The 18391-nt window shown below is 40.0% G+C and overlaps 3 protein-coding genes across 4 annotated transcripts in view; 1 reads left to right on the plus strand and 2 right to left on the minus strand.

Moving 5' to 3' along the window:
- The window catches only part of LOC134821807 (major surface-labeled trophozoite antigen 417-like), a 6904-nt gene extending 3172 nt beyond the window's left edge, over nt 1-3732 (minus strand). The window contains exon 1 of the mRNA XM_063832589.1: nt 1898-3732. Coding sequence (XP_063688659.1) covers nt 1898-3707 — 1810 coding nt within the window. The 5' untranslated portion in view covers nt 3708-3732. The remainder of the gene's footprint in view (nt 1-1897) is intronic.
- Nucleotides 1-8483, plus strand: part of LOC134821806 (uncharacterized) — a 37579-nt gene extending 29096 nt beyond the window's left edge. The window contains exons 19-22 of one of the 2 annotated variants that reach the window (XM_063832588.1): nt 4633-4696; nt 4984-5111; nt 7292-7386; nt 7890-8483. In XM_063832588.1, coding sequence (XP_063688658.1) covers nt 4633-4696; nt 4984-5111; nt 7292-7386; nt 7890-7985 — 383 coding nt within the window. In that variant the 3' untranslated portion in view covers nt 7986-8483. The remainder of the gene's footprint in view (nt 1-4632; nt 4697-4983; nt 5112-7291; nt 7387-7889) is intronic. The other variant, XM_063832586.1, reaches the window with a different exon arrangement.
- A 401-nt stretch (nt 8484-8884) lies between these two features.
- LOC134822250 (rhodopsin, GQ-coupled-like) lies at nt 8885-15335 on the minus strand. Its single transcript, XM_063833157.1, has 8 exons — nt 15246-15335; nt 14813-14951; nt 13319-13453; nt 10935-11062; nt 9925-10087; nt 9470-9553; nt 9184-9313; nt 8885-9038 (listed from the first exon to the last, which is right to left on the minus strand). The coding sequence occupies exons 1-8, from the start codon at nt 15333-15335 to the stop codon at nt 8885-8887; spliced, it is 1023 nt and encodes a 340-aa protein (XP_063689227.1).
- Between the last annotated feature and the right edge of the window lie 3056 nt (nt 15336-18391).

Below are 18391 nucleotides of genomic sequence, written 5' to 3' on the forward strand. Positions count from 1 at the left end.
GTGGGGGTAACTAGATCTCCAGTTCTGACAAACCACTCCTTTCTGCGTCTTGGAACGGTAACCTGAAATCAGAGTAAGTGTTGATATTGCTGTGAGGGTAACTAGATCTCCAGTTCTGACAAACCACTCCTTTCTGCGTCTTGGAACGGTAACCTGAAATCAGAGTAAGTGTTGATATTGCTGTGAGGGTAACTAGATCTCCAGTTCTGACAAACCACTCCTTTCTGCGTCTTGGAACGGTAACCTGAAATCAGAGTAAGTGTTGATATTGCTGTGACTCTGTGAGGGTAGCTAGATAGTAGATATCTAGTTCTGACAAACCACTCCTTTCTGCGTCTTGGAACGGTAACCTGAAATCAGAGTAAGTGTTGATATTGCTGTGACTCTGTGAGGGTAGCTAGATATTTAGTTCTGACAAACCACTCCTTTCTGCGTCTTGGAACGGTAACCTGAAATCAGAGTAAGTGTTGATATTGCTGTGACTCTGTGAGGGTAGCTAGATATTTAGTTCTGACAAACCACTCCTTTCTGCGTCTTGGAACGGTAACCTGAAATCAGAGTAAGTGTTGATATTGCTGTGAGGGTAACTAGATCTCCAGTTCTGACAAACCACTCCTTTCTGCGTCTTGGAACGGTAACCTGAAATCAGAGTAAGTGTTGATATTGCTGTGAGGGTAACTAGATCTCCAGTTCTGACAAACCACTCCTTTCTGCGTCTTGGAACGGTAACCTGAAATCAGAGTAAGTGTTGATATTGCTGTGACTCTGTGAGGGTAACTAGATCTCCAGTTCTGACAAACCACTCCTTTCTGCGTCTTGGAACGGTAACCTGAAATCAGAGTAAGTGTTGATATTGCTGTGACTCTGTGAGGGTAGCTAGATATTTAGTTCTGACAAACCACTCCTTTCTGCGTCTTGGAACGGTAACCTGAAATCAGAGTAAGTGTTGATATTGCTGTGACTCTGTGAGGGTAGCTAGATATTTAGTTCTGACAAACCACTCCTTTCTGCGTCTTGGAACGGTAACCTGAAATCAGAGTAAGTGTTGATATTGCTGTGACTCTGTGAGGGTAGCTAGATATTTAGTTCTGACAAACCACTCCTTTCTGCGTCTTGGAACGGTAACCTGAAATCAGAGTAAGTGTTGATATTGCTGTGACTCTGTGAGGGTAGCTAGATATTTAGTTCTGACAAACCACTCCTTTCTGCGTCTTGGAACGGTAACCTGAAATCAGAGTAAGTGTTGATATTGCTGTGAGGGTAACTAGATCTCCAGTTCTGACAAACCACTCCTTTCTGCGTCTTGGAACGGTAACCTGAAATCAGAGTAAGTGTTGATATTGCTGTGAGGGTAACTAGATCTCCAGTTCTGACAAACCACTCCTTTCTGCGTCTTGGAACGGTAACCTGAAATCAGAGTAAGTGTTGATATTGCTGTGACTCTGTGAGGGTAACTAGATATCCAGTTCTGACAAACCACTCCTTTCTGCGTCTTGGAACGGTAACCTGAAATCAGAGTAAGTGTTGATATTGCTGTGAGGGTAACTAGATCTCCAGTTCTGACAAACCACTCCTTTCTGCGTCTTGGAACGGTAACCTGAAATTAAACGTCCAAATTTCGTAATAACGTGGGATTTAAGACATGATTGTTTGTTGCCCGGACGGTGAAGAAACTGAGAAATGAGTACAAGGAAGATTGTTGGTTCGATCCATAAGTTGTTTCAAGGTTTAATTAAAAGATTCAAATGAAAAAATGTTTAACTGTAGTACCTGTATAATTATACAACGTGATATTATTATCAGTGCATTGTGTACAACACCAACTACACCGATCAATTGCCAAGCTGCGAAACATTTATTTATTATTATCACTTCGAGATGGCAGGGCCTACCCTACCTGTGTAATACAACCCTTTTTCATTGTAGCACATCACGTTAGTAACCACTGGTCTGATAGAGTAGAAAGAGCCCCGTCCTAGCCCACTAATCTTAGGGTACTGCCGACTATCTGTAACATCAGTCCTGGTGGTCCCCTCGTTCAGCCGGATCTTACTCCCTCCGTACCTGGTCCCACTGAAGATATACCAGTCACCTCTGTTAACCTTGAACGAGCTTATCTTGCCTCTCAGGTTGCTCGCTAGCTGAGTCCTCTTGTCGTAGATCACTGATGTGCTGCCGCTGAAGCTCTTTCCTGTAGCAATGGTGATTTCAGGTCCTTCACAGTCTTGAAGATCGGTTGCTTTGTCCGTGTAGGTGATGCTGTTCTCCGGACACTGCACACAGGACACTGAACTCTCTGTATCTTGGTACGTGTCGTAGGGACAGCTTGTGCAGGATGTCTGGTTCTGCTTGTTCTGGTAGGTCCCTAAAGGACACGCAACACACGTGACCCGCCCGTTAACGATCACCACCTTACTGCCAGGATCACATGACGTGAAGTGACATTCAGAGCTGGAGATGCTGCCTTGACTGTCGGTAGTCATCTTATCCGGACACTTGCTGCAGGATAGACCACCATCTGTTTCTCTGTAATAACCTTTAGCACACTTTTGACATATTTTCGCTCCTGTTTGAGGTTGGTAAGTTCCCCTCGGACAAGTGTAGCAGAACCTCCTCCCCAGCTCTATCTGGTAGGTTCCAGCATCACACTTCTGACAGGATGTAGCTCCGGTGACATTGTTATAGGTCCCCTCACCACACATTCTGCAGGCTGGTGACCCGACAGTGTTCATGTAAGTACCTGGGTGACAGGATGTGCACTGGAGAGATCCTTTAGAATTACTAAACGTTCCCACTGGACAGGACTCACAAGCAGTAACCCCACTAGAGTTGGAGAAGGTGCCCATAACACACCCCTCGCACATGGTGCCATCAGTGTAGTTGCCCGCACCACACGTGCTACAGGAAGCAGACCCCACTGCACTAGTCCAGGTACCAGCTGAGCAGGAAGTGCAGGGAGCTTTACCTGTAGCGGAGTAATGTCCGGCTACACAATCAGAGAGACACTGTGAGCTGCTAGTAGCTCCTGCATCTACAGTGTCAGTACCGTTAGGACAGGACACACAGATAGAGGCACCAGGTGCGGGCTGGTAGGAGTCTCTAGGACACTGATCACAAGACATACTGCCTGTACTGTTAGTGAACTCTCCTGGTCCGCACTGTCTGCAGGGTCCGTACTGTCCGTCGTTTGAATAGTGTCCAGTTGGGCACGCTCCTGTGCAGTTCCCATTCCAGTACACATAGCTAGCTACTTTAGACCTGTAGTCAGACTCAGTCATCATGCTGAAATCAACTCCGTCATCAAAGCTGATAATACCCTCTCCACACATCTTCTTAGCCATGGCACAACTACTGTTGAACTCAGTTAGGGATGAGTCACAGACTGTGATGGCTCCGCTCACAGTGGTACAGTTAGGACAGTTCCCACCCCCTCCATCATTACTGCAGGGACCATCATTAGTCTTGTATTGTGACACTATGATGGAAACAGGCAGCGAGTTTATGTCAGTGCCATCTCCGAATGTGATAGTTTGCTCCTCACAAAGAGCGATAAGAAGTTCACACTCGCTAGTGTAAGTGACACCATCCAGACCACAGACATCACCAGGAGTACCTGTCCAGGTGCTGCAGTCCGGGCAGGACAAGGAGGAGGAGGTGAGGAGAAGGAGAAGGAGGAGGGGTGGCCAGAGGGGCTGAGAATGAGTCATGAGGGTGTTTGCTATTGTTCTTAAGCTGAATGTGAGAGTTTAGGTTAACCTTAAAATGTCAATATTTTCATATCTTTTATAGTTGTATAGTTATACGTGTGGCAGAAAAGCAGATCTCTTTTTTCAAAAGCAAAGTTATATGGAAGTTGAAGAAATATTTCAATTTTATAAGCGTCGTTATTAACGTCAAAACAAAGCTGATAAGATTGAAACTTTTTTTTTCAAAATTCATATTATAGTCAATAATCGGAAATGAAAAACTTCAGTCACCGCAGTCACACTGTTTGACTGTTGAACAACCAACATAAGATACAGAGTGTGGCACCAAACCAAGAACCAATGTGTTCTCATCGAAATGGACAAGATAAGCTGCACATCTAGTTCATGAGAAATAAAATGCAACTTGAGCCTATCCTGACTGAAATCAGTCAGAGGGTACAGGAAACATTTGTCCGAGATAATAATTATAAGAGATAAGAATCAGGTCATTGCATGAGACAATTTATACCGTACCTTCGCACCGTGTTATGCATTACGTGACTACGCTTAGTCGGTCATATTATGGGGGGGGGGGGGGGGGGGGGGGGGGGGGAGGGTTGGGGGGAGGGGAGGGGGGGGAGGGGGGAATCATAGGTGTTAAAAATATGGACTGTTATAAATATGGTTCTTTGGCCCGAAATGGAGCAAATTAGACTCCTATAATATTACCGACTCAGGTAAATTTTATGCAAATTTAGCCGTTAAGAGTTTAAGGGTGACGTAATCTGCAAAATATACAAAAGTCGATTTTTGCATTTGAACTGCTTTGTGAGTAAACACAAAGTTCACCCTTATCTGTAAACATTTTGAAACAATGACGTAAACACTAAGCAGTTAACCCAAACTCCAGTGAAACTTTACTGAAACTGACCTCATACCTCCTCAGATACCTGCTTAGTTAGCGATGTGGAGTATTACAAAGGAGAGACCTTCGGTTCAACATGCAACAGGTAACACACAGAACTTAGCAATGCTAATGCTAATAGCTGTATGCGCTAAGTTAGCGTATAGAGCTATAAGTATTTTATTGGTAGTACGCTTAGATAAAGCATCAAGTATGATCAGTCAGCTGATAAATTGTCGAATTAAAATAGAGTCACGACTTGTCTTCCACCTTTCAACATTAACGTAACTAAGTGATAGCAGAGAACGCACATCTAATAAAGCAAATTTAGAAATAACAATTAACCTCGTTTTTCACCTCATTTAACTCGTATTTAACTTCTTATTTTCCTAGATGCACGTGCTACTTATACAGTACAGTATATGTGGACTGTGTGAGGACCCCTGATTGTAAACACATGACCACACCAGCTCCTCTCCCTCCAACCACACCCCCTCCAGTCAGACTCAGGGTTAAATCTAGTGAGTACCCCCAACCACACCCCCTCCAGTCAGACTCAGGGTTAAATCTAGTGAGTACCCCCAACCACACCCCCTCCAGTCAGACTCAGGGTTAAATCTAGTGAGTACCCCCAACCACACCCACTCCAGTCAGACTCAGGGTTAAATCTAGTGAGTACCCCCAACCACACCCCCTCCAGTCAGACTCAGGGTTAAATCTAGTGAGTACCCCCAACCACACCCCCTCCAGTCAGACTCAGGGTTAAATCTAGTGAGTACCCCCCACCACACCCCCTCCAGTCAGACTCAGGGTTAAATCTAGTGAGTACCCCCAACCACACCCCCTCCAGTCAGACTCAGGGTTAAATCTAGTGAGTTATATCCCCAACCATACCCCCTCCAGTCAGACTCAGGGTTAAATCTAGTGAGTACCCCCAACCACACCCCCTCCAGTCAGACTCAGGGTTAAATCTAGTGAGTACCCCCAACCACACCCCCTCCAGTCAGACTCAGGGTTAAATCTAGTGAGTACCCCCAACCACACCCCCTCCAGTCAGACTCAGGGTTAAATCTAGTGAGTACCCCCAACCACACCCCCTCCAGTCAGACTCAGGGTTAAATCTAGCGAGTACCCCCAACCACACCCCCTCCAGTCAGACTCAGGGTTAAATCTAGTGAGTACCTCCAACCACACCCCTCCAGTCAGACTCAGGGTTAAATCTAGTGAGTACCCCCAACCACACCCCCTCCAGTCAGACTCAGGGTTAAATCTAGTGAGTACCCCCAACCACACCCCCTCCAGTCAGACTCAGGGTTAAATCTAGTGAGTACCTCCAACCACACCCCCTCCAGTCAGACTCTGGGTTAAATCTAGTGAGTACCCCCAACCACACCCCCTCCAGTCAGACTCTGGGTTAAATCTAGTGAATACCCCCAACCACACCCCCTCCAGTCAGACTCAGGGTTAAATCTAGTGAGTACCTCCAACCACACCCCCTCCAGTCAGACTCAGGGTTAAATCTAGTGAATACCCCCAACCACACCCCCTCCAGTCAGACTCAGGGTTAAATCTAGTGAATACCCCCAACTAAACCCCCACCAGTCAGACTCAGGGTTAAATCTAGTGAGTTATACCCCCAACCACACCCCCTCCAGTCAGACTCAGGGTTAAATCTAGTGAGTACCCCCAACCACACCCCCTCCAGTCAGACTCAGGGTTAAATCTAGTGAGTACCCCCAACCACACCCCCTCCAGTCAGACTCAGGGTTAAATCTAGCGAGTACCCCCAACCACACCCCCTCCAGTCAGACTCAGGGTTAAATCTAGTGAGTACCTCCAACCACACCCCTCCAGTCAGACTCAGGGTTAAATCTAGTGAGTACCCCCAACCACACCCCCTCCAGTCAGACTCAGGGTTAAATCTAGTGAGTACCCCCAACCACACCCCCTCCAGTCAGACTCAGGGTTAAATCTAGTGAGTACCCCCAACCACACCCCCTCCAGTCAGACCCAGGGTTAAATCTAGTGAGTACCCCCCAACCACACCCCCTCCAGTCAGACTCAGGGTTAAATCTAGTGAGTACCCCCAACCACACCCCCTCCAGTCAGACTCAGGGTTAAATCTAGTGAGTACCCCCAACCACACCCCCTCCAGTCAGACTCAGGGTTAAATCTAGTGAGTACCCCCAACCACACCCCCTCCAGTCAGACCCAGGGTTAAATCTAGTGAGTACCCCCCAACCACACCCCCTCCAGTCAGACTCAGGGTTAAATCTAGTGAGTACCTCCAACCACACCCCTCCAGTCAGACTCAGGGTTAAATCTAGTGAGTACCCCCAACCACACCCCCTCCAGTCAGACTCAGGGTTAAATCTAGTGAGTACCCCCAACCACACCCCCTCCAGTCAGACTCAGGGTTAAATCTAGTGAGTACCCCCAACCACACCCCCTCCAGTCAGACCCAGGGTTAAATCTAGTGAGTACCCCCCAACCACACCCCCTCCAGTCAGACTCAGGGTTAAATCTAGTGAGTACCCCCAACCACACCCCCTCCAGTCAGACTCAGGGTTAAATCTAGCTAGTATACGCTCAGAGTATTTCAAAGAATGCTCCAGTACTAGAACATACCACTGGTATAATTATTGCACATATACCATTACATTTACATTCCTTACAAGTTTTAGTAGCAATTATACTTCAGAGTGTCACGGAGGAGTAAGGTTCCTGGATTGTTCAACTCCTTGTGAGAGGGAATGTGGGTCTCGTGACTCAGACTGCAGACGTCACTGTTCCCAGGTTGGCTTGAATAACCGATCAGGGGAAGGGATGCTTAAGTAGTAGTAGTAAAATGAATTAAATTAAGTAACGGTGAATAAATCAAAGGAGGCATGAAGAATATGGCGAAAGATTTCATTGTAACCAGCCAGTTACAGCAGTCGAAAGTACAATTTGAATTATAACTACAGCAGGGTGTCATTATTAACTGTTCTCAGTTTAAATGTGGGTTATGGAGAATAGAGGGAACGGGAAATATTCTATTTAAGTTTATAAGATTATATATCAAATTTTAGCTTTTCGCGACCCAAATTTCACCGTTTTGACTGAATTTTTCTTGAATGACAATCTAGCAAGGTCACTGGGGATAACACAAGACACGATTGTGGTTTTGAAAGTTCTATTCCCAAATAAAGCTTTGATAAACGGAAAATCATCAAAAAATAAAAAGAGGTTTTTCAGATTTTTGTAAGATTTAAAAAAGAGTATAGCAATAAAGTAATAGCAATTATATATCCCCACAGGAGTGTTCCTGTCCCCCAGAAAGACCAGTGTTTTATGGAGGATGTTGTGTAGCTGAAGCGGTCTGTATTGAGGACGGCTGGGACTCCTGGTTTTAGACAAATTATACCCTTATACAGAGTTTAATTACTTACCATTCGGAGAATCGATCTCTCAAATCAGAACAGTGCCGATACCAAACTCTCACTACCTAAGACTCGAAGACAATTTTACTACGACACATAATTTGCTGGTGGATTCAACATTTTTAGAAGCCGAATTCTTCTTGCTCCTTAGCTATGTAACATGTCAATCAGACTCAGAGACGAAAGTAAATTTTGCTTGCTGGACATTATTACTTTCAAAATGTGTTCTTGGGTTTAATTCATGGGTTTGTCTCAATGTTTATTTCATTTTTACGTATTATAGATACATCTTTATTTGAATTCGAATTACTATTAAAATAAAAAAATAAAAAAACAAAAGTTTTGGTATTATTCCAACTCGTCAGAAAATAAAGTAAATATTTCTATATTATCATTATTATATTATATTATACATGTACACACATTGAAATACAGATTCATTTTGAATCTAGCCAATTCGCATGATCATTTTAATAGTTTTGTCATCTGACTCTGAATTCTGAATTTGCTGAGTAAAAAAATACATTTTGCTAATTTTGTCACTTTATATTTAATCATCATTCGAAGAGTTGAAATGGTGTGTCCTATAGTTTTTGGCAACGTTCCATCTGATTATACTTGAACTTCTGTTACCAAGGTTACTACGTGTTCTCTTATCTTTCTCTCCGCAAACTAATTACACTGTTTGCTGAACCCTTCATATTGAAATACCACTGTTTTCTCATAATCAACCAAGTAAAATACTTCCTTTCAGCCTGAAGATCGTCTCTTCTGGTTTCCATAGTTACACTACTTGTTACCATAGTTACACTACTAGTTACCATAGTTACACTACTAGTTACCATAGTAACACTACTAGTGAGTTAGTGAGTTTACTTCTGGTTACCAGATGAGTTAGTGGCAAGGTTCTCTCCCACAGATTTGGGATGTCGGCTGCTACTGTTGTTGTTACTGTTGTCAGATTCAGTGGTTGTCATGGTGACTTTGCAACCCAGTGTGCTGGTTATTGGCTGGATTATTGAAGACCTGGAGTAGTTGAATGTTTATTATTTATTTATTGTTTGTTAAGATAAACATCCATTATATTATACTCCTTACCGCTTTCTTACTTTATTGATATTAAATCGGAGGAAGGAAATCAATATCTTGTCTTTATAAATTGCAAACTCACCAAACTTTAGACTTGATGATAAGGATTAACTTGAGGTAAGCTCTTCTGAAGAAAGGGTTCACGATGCCGTAAAGTACCGGATTCACGGCACTCCCACTGAGCAGTAACCAGTGGAACGCTATAACAAATTCTGCAGGGTTTTAACATTTAACATACTAGTATTACATTTGTTAACATACTATTATACATGACGTGTTAACATACTGTTGTCACGTGATCCACACATTACCATATAAGGCATGGTTGTCACGTGATCCACACGTTACCATGGTAACCGTTTACTGACCTGGTCCAATGGTAATGAGAGAGCCGTCAATAAAGTGCAGAAACCCAACTACTGTTATTGGAACTAGGCAGGACATCATGACACCTGCAGAATGATTGCTTTATAAATATTAATATATTTATACTTTTATATAATATTAATATATTATATATTATGTTAGAGCAACTTCACATACATTTCTTGACTAGAAGAGTGTGTAACTAGTAGTGTAACCATGGTAACTAGTAGCTGTAACCATGGTAACTAGTAGTGTGTCCCACTGCTGGACACATTGGAAATTATTACAGTGTGATTCACAGTTATCATAGAGTTATAGTATTGATGAATAACGGACTAACCAATAATTACTAAAACAGTAACAGTATTGCTCTTGTTCTGCCGTTTTTTCATTAACATAGAATCAGATGCTGGTCTAGACAAATCCCCTGCGGCACGTGTAGTTGAGCGCATAAAACTTGCACGTGCAGTCTTCTCGTTTGCACGTGCACAGTTTTTCTGGACCAGGTTAGAGGTGGAGTTGGGAGATGTTCTGGGTATTTCCAGGTCAACACGGACTTTGTTGCAGTCACTAACCGTGTTTCTGCGGTGACTAGAGGATTCTAGTGCTTTTACTAAAGCCTGAAAATAGAGGATTCTAGTGTTTTTACTAAAGCCTGAAAATAGAGGATTCTAGTGCTTTTACTAAAGCCTGAAAATAGAGGATTCTAGTGCTTTTACTATAAAAGCCTGAAAGTAGAAGAAATGGTGATTTACAGAAAGTGTAGTGGTTGTGGTTGTTTATAGTATCACGACGTCTTGCATAATGACGATAAAACGTAATTTTTATTGAAAAGCAGTAATTTAATCACGCTTAAAAATATGAACCATGGATTTAAACTTTTAGATTTTCCTCTTCTCAATAACACTTACTTCATCTTTCTTAGAAATAGACTTGGCGATTGTGAAGATCTTGACATAGCAAATGGTTATCATGAGTAACGGAATTGGCACAAATATCACCGAATACGTCAAACAATACACCTGAAAAACTGTGTCATTTTTTAACTGTGTCATTTTAAATCAAAATCTCCTAATTTTACAAACGCTAATTAATATTTTAAGTCGGTATTTTTTTAAAGTTCACAAAAAGTTTTTTTGATGTGACTGAATCGGTAATTCAGTATGTTTTTAAAAGTTCTATTCGTCACACTTTGGTCTGTCCAAAAAAAATGATGAAATGTCCTAAAATACTTACTAAGATACCCGAAGATACACAAAAACGTAAAATACCTGAAAATACACTAAAATACCTGAAAATACCTGAAAATACTCACTAAAATACACTAAAACACCTAAATATACTCACTAAAATACACTAAAATACCTGAAAATACACTAAAATATCTGAAAATACACTAAAATACCTAAAAATACCTGAAAATACTCACTAAAATACACTAAAATATCTGAAAATACACTAAAATACCTGTCCGTAAAGTTCCTGAGGGCAGATGAGTCCACAACTGTAGGACCAGGTCGAATAGTTGAATTCTAGTCCCTGGTAGCTGAAGAGAGGTGGAGAGTTGCACAGCCCTGCTACCACCCAGATACCAACTGAAATATAGTACTTATGTACATCAACGAGAGTAACTAGTAGTGTAACTATGGTTAACTAGTAGTGTAACTATGGTAACTAGTAGTGTAACTATGGTAACTAGTAGTGTAACTATGGTAACTAGTAGTGTAACTATGGTAACTAGTAGTGTAACTATGGTAACTAGTAGTGTAACTATGGTAACTAGTAGTGTTACTATGGTAACTAGTAGTGTAACTATGTTAACTAGTAGTGTAACTATGGTAACTAGTAGTGTAACTATGGTAACTAGTAGTGTAACTATGGTGACTAGTAGTGTAACTGTGGTAACTAGTAGTGTAACTATGGTAACTAGTAGTGTTACTATGGTAACTAGTAGTGTAACTATGGTAACTAGTAGTGTAACTATGGTAACTAGTAGTGTAACTATGGTAACTAGTAGTGTAACTATGGTAACTAGTAGTGTAACTATCAGGGGTGTAGGAAGCGGGGGGGCAGGGGGCCGAGGCCGTCGCCCCCATGAAATCTGGGCAAGGGGCCAAAAAGGGCCAACTTTTAAATTTAGGTTTCTAAAAATTTTACCGAAAATTTTTTGAGTCACAAATTTTTTAAAGTCGCAAATTTTCAAAGTCAAAAATTTTCAAAAGTAGTTTCAAGTTTTCTTGGAAACTACTTTTGTTCATATTTCATGCTACCCTGATCATTATGAGCCGAAAATATTATTTTCGGTTTTTGAAGTTCGATGTACGATTTTGGACTACCTTACTCGGGAATATTATAACCGGGATAAAGTGGTGGGTTTTGGAAGATTCCACCATATTTTTCCCGGTCAAAAATTTTACCAGTCATAAAAAACCCGCCGACTCAGATTATGGGGTTCCAAGGGGGTGGTGATCATCATATTTTACCTGAAGTCTCATATGTGCTAGAGAAAACTTTTGAAGCAGTGGATGGAGGGCTGTAACTTTATTGGCGGTTGCTACCATAATTTCGTTATAAAAATCACAATTTGGTTATAGAAATCAGATTTCAGGGTGGACCGTGATTCTCACTTCTCTTGCCCATGAATCAGTGAATCGTAGAGAAGAAAACAATTTATATGTTATAGAAGAAAAAGAAAATAATAATAATATATAATATATATTATAATAATAATGTCTCTAAAGATTGATCGCTTCTCGTGTGCAGTGTGTAGACTAAAGAAAGAGGGAGTTTTTCCCGTTAAAGTAACTTGTGGCCACATCCCGCTAGAAGTGAGTAAACTGTGCCACTATTTCATGGTCCACGGTGGATTGATTACTGGAGCAGTTGAAGATGCAAAGCCAAGACGTTCCCCAATACCAAGCGGTGGGCAGGAAATTAAGCTCCGGCTGACCTTCAGAGCAGTAGCCCCATTAGTGGACAAAATGAAAGTCTTGTTAAGACAACAATACAACTTCGAATTTGACGGTCAGCAGCTCAGGGGGATATCAATAATAATAATGGCGGGGACATTAGCGATAATGAGAATGAGAATACGCTTTAATGAAGATTTGACTTATTATTGCTTAGATTTATTTTCCTTTAAATAAGTAACAAAAACAGTAATTTCGGTTGAAAATTTGTTGACCTCTGAAAAAAAACTTGAAAGGTCGGCCACCGGTAAATACATGACCGGGATAATTTGGCGGGTTTTGGGAAAGTCCGCCATATTTTTCCCGGTCATTAATTTTCCCAGTCATAAATTAACCCGCTATAATATTCCCGAGTAAGGTAGACGGTTCCCCTTTTATTTATTATTTGTAATGCGATCTCGGAAGGCAGGCCTTCCCTTCGCAATACGAGCTCGGAAGCGGAAGCTCTGCTTTCAGAGGAACGTATCGAGAATTTTCTAAGTCAAAATTTTTCAAAGTTTTTCTGGAAACTACTTTTGTTTATGTTTTATGCTACCCTGATCATTCTGAGCCGAAAATATTTGTTCGGTTTTCTGAATTCCGTACCTACATTCGGAAGGTTGTGGATGTGATTGGTTTCATATACTAATTATAGAAAACATGATATTTGGCCCACAGATTTAAAGGAAAATGCGCAATTTGATGCGGAGAACTGAAAAAAATCGCGATTTGTCGTGAGGCAAGGATTTGAAAAATCGCGATTTGTCGTGGCAAACGTGAAAAATCGCGATACCTAAATTTCCTTTTGTCCTTACCCCGACAATTTTTCGAAATTTAGGCTTTGGCGCGAAGCAAATCATTCCTACACCCCTGGTAACTATGGTAACTAGTAGTGTAACTGACCTATAAGTTTAGTGACTCTAGCCCAGGTAATGTTGCGGTGGTAATGTAGCGGGTACTGGACCATGTAGAACTTGTCTAAAGAGGAACAAGCCACTGTCCATACGCTGATCAGTAACATTGTGTTGTCCACAAACGCTGAAAAAGAGTCAGAGTTATATAATATGGTAACTAGTAGTGTAACTATGGTAACTAATAGTGTAACTATGGTAACTAGTAGTGTAACTATGGTAACTATGGTAACTATACAGCTGATCAGTTATTGCATCTAGTTCAAGTTGTTTTTATTTATATACTTAATAATTTAATTGGTCAGCTTCATCCTAGTCTGGTTTAATCCAAGGACCAGTGTGTAAAGTCTTAATACAGACTGATTGTCTCTCATAGTGTAACTATGGTAACTAGTAGTGTAACTATGGTAACTAGTAGTGTAACTATGGTAACTAATAGTGTAACTATGGTAACTAGTAGTTTAACTATGGTAACTAGTAGTGTAACTATCGTAACTAGTAGTGTAACTATCGTAACTAGTAGTGTAACTATGGTAACTAGTAGTGTAACTATGGTAACTAGTAGTGTAACTATGGTAACTAGTAGTGTAACTATGGTAACTAGTAGTGTAACTATCGTAACTAGTAGTGTAACTATCGTAACTAGTAGTGTAACTATCGTAACTAGTAGTGTAACTATCGTAACTAGTAGTGTAACTATCGTAACTAGTAGTGTAACTATGGTAACTAGTAGTGTAACTATGGTAACTAGTAGTGTAACTATGGTAACTAGTAGTGTAACTATGGTAACTAGTAGTGTAACTATGGTAACTAGTAGTGTAACTATGGTAACTAGTAGTGTAACTATGGTAACTAGTAGTGTAACTATGGTAACTAGTAGTGTAACTATGGTAACTAGTAGTGTAACTATGGTAACTAGTAGTGTAACTATGGTAACTATAGTAGTTTAACTATGGTAACTAGTAGTGTAACTATGGTAACTAGTAGTGTAACTATCGTAACTAGTAGTGTAACTATCGTAACTAGTAGTGTAACTATCGTAACTAGTAGTGTAACTATGGTAACTAGTAGTGTAACTATGGTAACTAGTAGTGTAACTATGGTAACTAGTAGTGTAACTATGGTAACTAGTAGTGTAACTATGGTAACTAGTAGTGTAACTATGGTAACTAGTAGTGTAACTATGGTAACTAGTAGTGTAACTATCGTAACTAGTAGTGTAACTATCGTAACTAGTAGTGTAACTATGGTAACTAGTAGTGTAACTATGGTAACTAGTAGTGTAACTATGGTAACTAGTAGTGTAACTATGGTAACTAGTAGTGTAACTATGGTAACTAGTAGTGTAACTATGGTAACTAGTAGTGTAACTATGGTAACTAGTAGTGTAACTATGGTAACTAGTAGTGTAACTATGGTAACTATAGTAGTGTAACTATGGTAACTAGTAGTGTAAAGGTGTAACTATGGTAACTAGTAGTGTTACCTGAGAAGTTGCAGAGGGTTTTACCCAGCAACCACTTGTTAGCCGCCACAGATATTACAGTTATAGGCATGTTCCACACTCCTACCACAAAGTCTGACACGCTTAGGTTCATTAGGAAAGCGTTGCTTATACCTAGTGCCTGCGGGGGAGTCTGTTTTAGTTCCAATGGTATTGATAAAAGCCTTGTGACGTCATCATCACAACTCGATGATGTCATCATTATTACTTGATGACGTCATCATCACAACTTCAATGGCATTCATAAAAGCCATGGCTATAAAACCTGTGACGTCATCATCACAACTTGATGGCGCCATCATCACAACTTGGTTCCGCGTAGGTTGACATGATTAAAGTTTATATGTGCCCATCCTATTCATTCCTAAACATGCTGTTATTAATTATCTACACAGCTGATTCTTAATTGTCTTACCCGTTTGTCATAGAGAAGAGCAAACCAAAAAAGAGCATTACCCAATACAGCCACCACCGCGAACACAGACATACTGGATCCAAGAGCCATCCTCGCTGCTACCCCCGACAAGCCTGTAGTGTTTGTCATTCTACTATTCTAGTGTGGATAATTTCACGTGTCAGCAAAGAAAACTTCGAACGTTAGATACAACAAAAAACAAGTGAAGGTCTCTTCCGAACGTTGGGATGGCCTGAGGTGCTTATCTACTTTTCAGTAACCCTAAGCCACTCTGTGCCGAGGCACTATACTAGCTGTAAGGGGATTAGTCCTACCAGCCAGAGAGTATGTATCACCAGCCGAAGCCGTACCAAATCACAGCTTGGTAACTGGCCGACTTGCATCCGACCGGATTTGAACCCGGGTCATCTGCTTGGGGGGCGATCGTGTTACCACTACACCACCCGGTCGACAACTACTACAACTAGACTTAAGTAAAACTCGAATAGTATATAGAAAACAAAATAGCCTACTGCTTGAAAGCATAAACTGTTGTCAACTTGCATTTAATGGCAGAATTCAATTGCTTATGAAAATCAGTCCAGAACTGTTATTTTGTTGTGAAAAATCAAACATTTTACAATTACTGATATTTCAAACAAAGGAAATGGCAACCAAAAAGAAAAATCCGGTTATACTAATGTTCGAAAAACTTCTGGAGTATTAGCAAAGTGGACCGTGTCCAATGTTTACTTTTACCGAACAAAAAGATATGATATCAATTTAAAATACCATTCTCAAATGCAAAATTATACCTCATATTTGAAATAAATTACTTCATGTAAATCAACTTGAAAAGTGATAATATAAACGTTTAAATAATTTTACCTTCAAGACCTGTGGGCCGAGATCTCATATAATTTCAAATCTACAGACGTTTGAATAGCTAGTAGGCTACAATTTTGTATTGTATACATAATATACAAAATAAAACAACGGGTTACGAATATAATATATACTGTATAATAGTATATATGAATAATCCCTCAACACTAACACTTACAAGAAACTGATGTTACTTGGGTTGATTTGAAGATGAGGATATTATATTTGGTATCAAGTCTAAAGCTATTCAGCCTGAGCTGGACAGTTCACGAAAATTTACTAATGAACTTGCACCCTCTGGACCCAATGACCGTTTTGTATAGAAAACCATATATAGTACCCAATACACATACTGAACTCACGGAAATAATATCCCAATTGGATAAATCTAGTGATATCCCAATCCATATATAATCAAAAAGTGGTATAATCTGCCCGGTTTTAGCCTATGAGTATTAGTAAGTTAGTATTAGTGACTTCAACAAACTCATGATGAAAGTTGGGAAAGTTATACCTATATTATATATATAGTAACCATGGTAACCAGCTTAATAATATACCTATGGCTATATTAGTATATTCAAGAAAGGAAACCAAGAGGATGTAGGAAACTACAGACCTGTCTTATATAATACCCTGCCTATATTCGGAAAGACATTTGAAAAAGTGATATACAGCCGTATCTATAGTTTTGCATTGTCGCAAGATATCCTTGATGAAAACCAATTTGGTTTCCGCAAGTCCATTTCACCAGCCAAGCTGTCCATAGTAACCAGCTCAGTAATCATGGTAACCAGCTCAGTAACCATAGTAACCAGCTCAGTAACCATAGTAACCAGCTCAGTAACCATGGTAACCAGCTCAGTAACCATGGTAACCAGCTCAGTAACCATAGTAATTAGTAACCAGCTCAGTAACCATGGTAATCAGCTCAGTAACCATAGTAACCAGCTCAGTTACCATAGTAACCAGCTTAGTAACCATGGTAAACAGCTCAGTAACCATAGTAACCAGCTCAGTAACCATAGTAACCAGCTCAATTACCATAATAACCAGCTCAGTAACCATAGTAACCAGCTCGGTAACCAGCTCAGTAACCAAGCTGTCAATTATTCCCTCAGGATTATTGAAGAGAGCATCAAAAAACAAAACCATGTCGTGGGTATATTTATACTTTTATAAATTTGAGTAAAGCGTTTAATTTAACATTGTACGCTCCTAAAAAAGTGTTGGATTATTCAACATTTTAAATTAATTAAAACACTACAAATGTATTATATTTATTGAAAATTTTACAGAAGCAATTGTTTAATGTAGTATAGAACGAGGGGTCCTAATCCAAAATGGTAGTTTTATATTTCATTTTAAATCAGTTCTATGGTAGTCTGTTATGATATTTAATAGAACTAAAACCCATCATATCTATATAATCATATCAACGTTGACTTTTTAACAGATGATTTATGAAAAAAGCTGATATGATCGGCAAAACAAGTTTAAACTGCATAATATGCTGTGATGGAGGTTCATTATAATTGATCGCAAGCGTTAAATAGGAAAACAAGTTTAAACCGCATATCATGCTCAAATGCTGTGATGGAGGTCTATAAATGATCCTTAAATAGCGATATTTCTATTTCTCACGCACCAGTTGCAGTACGCACCAACGCTGGTTACACTGTTTCAGTGACAGGTTACCATGGTAACTGAGCTGGTTACCATGGTTACAGCAATCAATCCCACTAGTCACCTCTTTAAACTGTCTATTATATACTAATACGTTACTTTGTTTATTAGTATATATTAGCTTTTTAGTACACTGTTGCAGTTAATGAAAGAAATGAAAAGGTGTAGAGAGGTCTTTTTGTTACAAATTTTTGTTAAGTAAAACTCGATTACTGCTAAACTCAAGATTGCCTATTGCGAACTCATCAACTTATCATAAAAATGTGCTGTCATCTTTCGCTGCTCCCACGATTCACTGGCTGTTATAATATAACTTCCACTGTTCCCACGATTCACTAGTTGTAATATAACTTCTCGTTTACTCATGCTACACAATTTCCCATTCTGCCGTGTGCACTTTCGCAGATATAATATACATATTGAAATATTCAATTTTAAAATTGCACGAAATATTTATAAAACTTTAAAACAGGGTGGTCAAGTAAAAATAAAATATATTCAAAAACGATTGAATTTGTCATTTTTAAACCTTAATATCGTACGAGGGTGATGTTGACAAAATATTAGTTATTATTACATATATTTGTCTCAATTAG

Source organism: Bolinopsis microptera, chromosome 10 (assembly GCF_026151205.1).
Source record: "Bolinopsis microptera isolate Bmic1 chromosome 10, MBARI_Bmic_1.0, whole genome shotgun sequence".
Taxonomy (NCBI): domain Eukaryota; kingdom Metazoa; phylum Ctenophora; class Tentaculata; order Lobata; family Bolinopsidae; genus Bolinopsis; species Bolinopsis microptera.